At 35.0% G+C, this 8,443-nt stretch overlaps 2 protein-coding genes across 2 annotated transcripts; both read left to right on the top strand.

Moving 5' to 3' along the window:
- Positions 1 to 3,244: 3,244 nt before the first annotated feature.
- On the top strand, positions 3,245 to 4,596 carry CBG13177 (the record flags this gene model as incomplete). Its single annotated transcript, XM_045243817.1, has 7 exons — positions 3,245 to 3,433; positions 3,483 to 3,570; positions 3,619 to 3,697; positions 3,744 to 3,878; positions 3,959 to 4,100; positions 4,147 to 4,453; positions 4,502 to 4,596. The coding sequence occupies 7 exons, from the start codon at positions 3,245 to 3,247 to the stop codon at positions 4,594 to 4,596; spliced, it is 1,035 nt and encodes a 344-aa protein (XP_045095084.1).
- Positions 4,597 to 6,417: 1,821 nt separating this feature from the next.
- Positions 6,418 to 7,920, top strand: Cbr-str-248 (the record flags this gene model as incomplete). Its single annotated transcript, XM_045243816.1, has 4 exons — positions 6,418 to 6,807; positions 7,288 to 7,398; positions 7,445 to 7,754; positions 7,805 to 7,920. 4 exons carry the CDS (start codon positions 6,418 to 6,420, stop codon positions 7,918 to 7,920), a joined length of 927 nt encoding a protein of 308 aa, XP_045095083.1.
- Positions 7,921 to 8,443: the final 523 nt, after the last annotated feature.

Below are 8,443 nucleotides of genomic sequence, written 5' to 3'. Positions count from 1 at the left end.
TTTCGTTAATTTTCGGATGAGAAAACAGTCGATATGACAGTGTGAATGATTTAATTGCTTTCTGATAGCTTTTTGGTCCATCCAGCTGCTCCAACTGCCCTGATTGAAGCTTTTCCAGCATCAGTCGGCAAAAGATCCCATGACATGATACAAATTTAAAGACAGAGAAACACGTATTGAAAACAACTTGTTTACAGTGATTTTAGTTGTACAGAATTAAAATTGGACACCTCCGTCTTCGCTGGAGGTCGTGATCTACTGTTCTTTGGAGTGGACGCATAAACTTGCAACGGTTTCCAAAGAAATAAAAGGTATATTTTCAGACTTTTTTAGATAACTCGGGTAGTTTTCAAGGTTTCATTACAAAAATTTTCCACTAGATTTACCGTAAAATCTGTATTGATATTGCGCCTCTATTTGAATTGCCCCTCTAATAGACTTGCACCCCTTGAGGGCACTTGAAAAATAGACTTGCAGCCTTTAATTGAATTGCCCCCGAATACAATTGCATCTCCAGCAGAATTGCGGCTCCGCCGGGAGTACTGTGCAATTTTTAGTCTGTGACACCGTGACGAACAATTGCACAGTTGTTTTTCGAATTTCTTTTTTTTAAAACTACCTACTTAATTTCTGATTTATTTTTATTTTTCTTTGTTTTTTTAACAATATTTTCCATTTATTGAAGCGAGCAACACGAGCAATGAGTTCTGAAGAAGTCCTCGAAGACGTGGAAAACGTAGAAGACGTGGAAGACGTGGAAAACGTGGAAGACGTGGAAGACGTGGAAGACGTGGAAAACGTGGAAAACGTGGAAGACGTGGAAGACGTTGAAAAAGTTGGTGGAAACTCTAGAAAGAGAAAGCGTGGAGCCCACCCCTTGGATTACAAGCTTACGGTGGTGAAATGGGCAGAATCAAAAAATAACACGGAAGCAGCTAAGAAATTTGGAGTTTCAAGACAAAATGTGCAACAATGGAGAGCTCAGAAAGAAAAAATAATAGCAACAATCGCTGAAAATGGAAAAAAGAAAAAACGGCTTGATGGCGCAGGGCGTAAAGTGAATGATAAAGATTTTGATACTAAACTTGCGGAATGGGTCCGAGAGCAAAGAGAAAAAAAGCTTCGTATTACTCGTATTGGAATCCAGAATCGCGCCAAGTCTATTTCAAATAGTGATATGAAGGTTTGAAAACAGATTACCTACTTGAGATTAAACATTAAATGTTGCAGTTCTCGAATGGATGGCTGGTTTCTTTTTTGAAGCGGCATGGATTTTCGAGTAGACGTGCTACAACAGTCTGTCAAAAACCGCCAGAGTTTTATGTGGAGAAAATTATTGACTTTCTCCTTTATGTGGAACGATTAATTACCATGAATAATTATGACAAAATTTTCGCATGTGATGAGACGGCGGTTTATCTGGATTGTTCGAATAGTTTGACTGTAGCGGATCGAGGATCTAAACAAGTCAGCACACTCAAAAATAACAAGCTAAACGTTTCAATTTCAGGTTTCAGTGAAAACCACGGGACACGAGAAATTGCATGTTACAGTAATGCTGTGCGCTCGATCAGACGGTTTTAAGTGCAAACCTTTTGTACTTCTTCCAAGAAAAAGACCAGTGCAAAGTATTGAGGAAACATTTAGAAAAACTTTGCAGTTGGTTTGGTGTGACAGAACATTTTTCAACGATGAAATCACAAAAACTTTTCTTGAAAAAGTTCTCGGTCACTCAATGTTCGGAAAAAGGTTGTTAGTATGGGACTCTTACCGTTGCCACATCAGTACAGACACTAAAAAAGTATTGAAACAACTGAGACTAGACACTGCGGTGATTCCTGGAGGATGCACAAAATTCTTACAAGTGAGTAGATTTTATTGAAACTTTGCGTGACCCGATTTTTCAGGCTCCAGATGTATATTGGAACGCAATGTTTAAATCTTTCATCAGAAAAGAGTACGAAGATTGGATGGTTCATGGAACGAAATCGTTCACCCCGGCGGGAAATATGCGTGCTCCCAGTATGGAAGTTTATTTGAAATGGATTCAATTGGCGTGGGAAAATATCCCGAAGGAATACATTGTAAGATCATTCAAAGGATGCGGATTAAAAAATGGAAGAAATGGCGAAGATGATGAGGCAATTCATTGTTTCAAGAAAGATGGAGAAATTCCAGAAGGCGTACAGTTATTGAAGACAAGACGAGCAGAACGAGAAATGGAAGAAATTCAGGAGATTTTGGGAGATATTGAAATTGAGGAAGACGATGGAGAAATGAACCATGCCGAGGAAGAAGACAATAACTATGACAGTGACGCCTCAATTTTTTGAATATTTTCCTTTTGTTGTGTTCAATTTGTTACTTTTTTGTTGATTTTCATAATAAAACTTTTTTTTTCAAAATTTTCGTAGTTTGAAAAATAGAATTGCAGCCTCTATTTGAATTGCCCCTCTAATAGAGTTGCACCCCTTGAGGTGACTTGAACAATAGACTTGCATGCAATATCAATACAGATTTTACGGTAATTTGTTGTCCCGAATCCGATTTTCAAAAAATTAGACCGATGCCTCTAACAGCTCTCAAGTTATGACACTAAACATGGGTGGACGTAAGAACCTGCAACGCACTGTATTATTTGAAATATTCATTTAAGAAATTCCGCAATGTTTTTACGTTGCTTTGAGCCAGACGAAGGGCTGAAATGACCTTTTTCAAATTTTCACTGATTGGTGTCATCAATCAATTCATTCAGTAATTTTATTTTGATTAAAAATCAAGACCCAATACAGGATATTATAAGAACCGATTACGATACATTTCAGTTGTTGAAGTTTTGTTTTCTCCTGGGATTTCATATTATTAGCGGCCAGATGATCTAAAAGTTCCGGGACGTTGAAATTGCTTCAAAAACTGTAAAGACAAGTATTCGAAAATAAAGAGGATTACTGTAGGTATATTAGATTATATTAGAAAATTATATTAGAAAATCAGAAGAATTACTGTACGTTGTGTTTGAAGCGCCGGAGGCGCGACAAACAGGCTGGTAGAATTTAATAAAAACAAATCTGAAATTTTTGTTTTGACGGTCTTATACGATATTTTCCTCCTAGAAAATTCTCGTGTGGGTTTTCTTAAAACCCAATATATGAATAAAAACATCTAACGTCTTCTCCCCGAGAGATTATACAGTTCGCCTCGTTCGAGATTATTCTTTTTTCCCTGTTCTTATTCTGCATCAATTATGAAGATTCCAACTTCTCGATTGATATACCAACGTTCCGTGGCTTCTATCGGAGTTGTAAACAATTTGATATTGATTGTTTTGATTGTTTTCAAATCTCCAAAACAGTTGGGCTATTATAAATATCTGATGTCTTACATTTCTATTTTTGAAATTTTATACTCTACTTTGGATTTTGTATCAGCCGCGGTTAGAGAAAACTAGGCCACTACTGTACATAATAGAAAAATTGTTTCAGGAAATTTATAGCAACGATTCTCTATTTGTGGTAATACTCCACAAAAATCTCGCAATTCTTTCAGATGGTTTGTTGAAATATGCCAATCGTGAGATGCTCAAAATTCTCTTTTTTGGAAGTTGACAATTAATTTCAGTTGCCTTCTGTAGCCTTTTCGGAATGTCAATGGTTATTTTGGCTATCCATTTTGTTTACAGATATCTCATTATCCTTGGGTATCTTTTGTATTTTATAAACTCTTTTATTCTTCTTTTTTTTCAGAAGCGGGTTTCTTCGAAAAAGACATTTTCAAAAAGTTCTCTCTTTTATTGGATTCACAGTTATCGTTGGATTCCTCTGGGCTCTGTCAATGTATTGGTTTCTCAATAACAATGTCTACTCTGATATTGTATTGAAGTCTCTGATGAATTTTGAAATTTCTAATTTGAAAATATCTTGTTGCATTCGATTGCTCTGTAAAATAATTAGGCTTTCAGGAAAGATTACCTTGCTCCACGTCATCTGAATCTGTCGGATATCGATTACGTTGGAGCACATTTCTGGCAAATTGACGGAAATGGGGCAGAATTTATAAATTGGAAATCAATCGGAGCCGTCGCAATTATGACAGTTATTATAGTAAGTTATATCTTGCGAATGTTAATGAGCCTAACCGAAATTGCAGTTCATAAGTTTCTCTACCGTTTTCTATTGTGGATATCAGATCTACACTCGGATGGAAATAATGTCTTCTATCCAATCTGCTGGATCCAAAAATCTTCAATCCCAACTGTTTTGGGCACTAGTGTTTCAGACATTAATTCCAGTTCTCCTAATGCACATTCCTGCATCAATTGGCTTCATCACATCAATGTTTAATCAGACAAATCAGTTTCTGGGAGAAGTGGTAACATATTCAATATTCATGTATCCTGCTCTTGACCCCTTGCCAAATTTCTTTATTATTAAAAGTTTCCGACAAGCGATTCTAGGTTTGTTTAGATTATGGGAAAGGTGGTTACGTAATTGTTCTCTTTCAGACTTCCTCGGGTGTCTGAGGAAAGGAATAGCTCCTGCGAACAGCAAAAACACAAACTCTCAAAAACAGAATAGTGCACAAGTGGATCAGAATTAATTGAACTTTTTTAAAAGAATTGTTTGAAAGTTTTTGAGACTGGATAAAGTAAAATGTCAATTTGATATCTTTTAATGTTTTATTATGGTTTTTTGCCTTCACAAAATGTTTGTTACTTTTCACATTTTTACAGTTTTCATCTAAACAATTATTATTATTATTATTTCATTTCTCATGGTACATAATGTGTGTCTTGTTATTAACAACTCCGGATGTAAATATACGATCTTTACTATTAACAATCACCAAATTCTGTGTGTGAGTGTGTGTGTCCGTTTGTTCCCGTATCACCTTCCCTAACGAAGTCCAGAATGAACCAAATTTTCCCAAATTTTCACAGAAAACCCGAAATAGCAGCGAGATGATGCCCGAATATTTAATCTTTCGAAATTTTGTGTCTGATGTCTTCTGGAGACGTTCTTCTATTTCTACAGTGCAAATTTTTAGAAAAATATTGAAGAAATATTCACGTCATTCCCGTCTAACCGCCTAAATTTTTTTCTTATCCACGCTATTTCTGAGAGAAAGGATTTTTGTGGAAATATTATTTTAGTATGGGGTTTAAAGATTTGAAAGGAAGAAAAAATTCTGAAACAGTGTAGAAGAAAGAAAATAAAAGGAAAACAAAAAAGAAAGAAACAGAATGCGAGGGAAAATGACAGAGCCCTTTCTGATCAATCGATTTTTCAGAATTCAGAATAATTTTTTAAATTTCTGAGATCTTATTCACCGAATATGCCAAAAAATTTCAAAGTTTCTGATTTTCCAACATTTCAGGTTTTCAATTTTCGGAATGTCTAAATTTTCGAAATTTAGAGTTTTCGAATTCTGAAATCTACATTTCCCATTTTCCGAAGTTCCAAAAACTTTTCGACGAGACTGTGTTTCGAAAAGTTGAATTTCTGAATTTCTAATTTTTCAGGTTCTCAAATTCTCGATTCTAAACTTTTTCGAAATTCTATAAATTTTGCGAACAGGGCCGTTTCAGGCCAGCCCGGCATTTAGTAAGTGTGCAAAATTCTGAATTTTCCGATTCCTTAAAATCTGATATACCAAAATTTGGGTATTTCAGACATACAGATTGAAACACTTTTCTAGATTTCAAAATTAATGTTTTCCTACATCTGATTTTTTAAAATGTACTAATCTCTGAACTTGCGAGTGTCTTACTTTTTCAATTTCCGGATTTTCTTACTTCCGACTTTCCGAATTCTAGGAATTCTAAACAACCAAAATATCGAATTTCGAAATTTCCTAACAGACCATGAAAAAATAGTCCCTGGAAAAAGGACAAAACCTGTCTATAAGACAACGGGTACTGTAAGCGGGAGCCAGGAGGCTCAGCCCGGAGGGGCGCAAACCGACTGTCTTTCAAAATTCGAAAATTGCGAATTCAGAATTTTCGGAGAACATAAAGTTTAGTAAACCTGACATTTAGTTATCCAAAATTTGAAACTTCAGGAAACCGGGAGTTCACATACTCCGGATTTCAGAACATAAAAAATCTTTTTTCAATAGTTTGGAAATTTTGAAAATTTGGGAAATTAAATATTCTTCGAAAAAAATTGATAGTATGTAAAACTTTCACAAATTTTGGTGAATTCGGAAACTCAAAAATTTTTGAATTAGAAATTAAATTGTAAGATACAGAAAGCGGAAGCCAGGAGGTTGAGCCCCCGACAGGGGGCGTAAACCGCTGGTTATAGATAACTATTTGATTGCATATACTACTACTACAGGAAATTAATTCCTACATATTAAGGCCAAGTCTAGACAAAATAATAACAGACTCTGTCATTGTGAAAAAAAACACAAAATATAATGTTCTCGAACTATCGAGTCCTTTTTCAACGATCCGTCGCACTCCTCGGAATTCTAAATAACACAATTTTGGCTTTTTTGGTTGTATACAAATCACCAAAAAAGTTGGGTTATTACAAATATTTGATGATGTACATTTCCATATTCGAAGTAATTTATTCCATTTTGGATTTTTCAACAGTCCCCGAAATCTTCAGTAAAGATTCTGCATTCCTTATTGTTATCGATAAAAACTCAACTATTCTTCCTGATATTTTGTTGGTTTGTGCTTTGGGTAAGACTTATTTTAAAATGTTCAAAAACATAATGATGACACGTTTAGTGGCTTTTTGTAGTCTTTTTGGTATGTCAATGGCGATATTTGCAATACATTTTGTCTACCGATTTCTGGTGATCACAGGATGAGTTACTGTGAACACTCTAATAGAATGACTCCACTCCTTCTAACTTTAAATTTTGTGCCAATTTATCTCGGCTTTGTGAAATATATAAAAAAATGGTCAACTGAGAAAATATTTTTGATGTTATGATAAACGTTTTATTAGTTGATCACTTCTTGATATCTCTGGCAGGAAATGAGATATACAGGCTCAAAGTGGATGGTTTAGGAATTCTATTAGAGCTCTGATAGAATCACGAATGCTTACTGTATTACAGTTTGAAGCTTTTCAGGAAATCCCTGAATGGTATTATTATTATTCTAGGCTCTATTTTTTCAGAAGCACATTCCTTCAAAAAAATCATTTCAAAAAAGTAATGGGACTCCTTTACCATTTACATCGGAATAATGTGGAGTATTTTCTCGTTTAACTTTCTCCGTTCTAATGAATTCGCCGACGAAGTTTTAGATCGAGAATGTCTAAAATCCAGACATCTTCATCTAACAGAAGTGGACCATTATTCCTATTTGAAACTGAAAAAGGAACTTACACTCCAAACTTTGATGCTTTCGTCACTATTGCTTTTATGACACTTCTCATTGTAAATTCTATGATTTAAATAATCAATAAACACACATTTATTTCAGGGTCTCAGTTTTACTACCGTATTTTATTGTGGATATCGTATTTATAAGAAAATGGAATCGCTAACGATGTTAAGATCATCAGGAATTGATCGCTCACTTCAATCTCAATTATTCTGGGCACTCGTTTTTCAGACTTTGATTCCAGTGGTCCTTATGCATATTCCAGCAAGTTTTGGTTTTGTATTTTCAATGTTTGGAATTTCTATGGAAATTTTTGGAGAGCTTCCGACAATTACTGTTTTCATTTATCCTGCTCTAGACCCTCTCCCCAACTTTTTCATAATTAAGAACTTTCGACAAGCGATTTTTGGTGAGGGATAATTGAGAGGAGTTTGTGCTAGATAATTTTATGATTTACAGAATTTCTTGGCTGTGGGAAGAAGAAAGAAACGTCGACATCTTGTAATGAGAACAATCCAATTCAACGGGAATCACTGGAAATGCAGAGAAATGTTTTCGTGGTAGAATCTAACTGATTGAAACCAGGGGGTTTCCAGCAGAAGCTTAATATTTGTAACTTCCGACTTGATTAATCTTTATTTCGCCTAAATAAATTACTCTTAATTCGACATCTTTCTTTTTTCATGAAATTCGAAAAACTCGAGCCAAGGCATTTTGTTATACCGTAAAACCTGTAGAAGGGCCCCTAACTTTTAACTTTGAGATAATTTTTCTCGGTTCCTCTCAAAGCATTCTCTGTTCTTACATGAAGAAATTCAAGATTCTTGAAGATCAGAAGATCAGAAGAAAAGTGACATGAAAATATATACTCATTACATATTTTATTCTGGAGATAAAGAAACTCAAACACTACAAAATGCTAGTGCACACGAAAAACTGCCGGAAGCAAAAGGCGATGCTTACAAAATGAAAACAGAGAAAATGTACATGTATCAATGTGAAGAAAGCTATGGGGAGGCATTATACATGAACAGTAGTGGCGAGTAGATAGGAATAATAACTGGTCAGAAGTTATTACCATCACAAGAATGATTACTG

This window comes from Caenorhabditis briggsae (genome assembly GCF_000004555.2).
Source record: "Caenorhabditis briggsae complete genome, chrIII, whole genome shotgun sequence".
NCBI classification, from domain to species: Eukaryota; Metazoa; Nematoda; class Chromadorea; order Rhabditida; family Rhabditidae; genus Caenorhabditis; species Caenorhabditis briggsae.
Note: the sequence above shows the minus strand (reverse complement) of the source record. Positions and strands in the feature narration are given on the sequence as shown.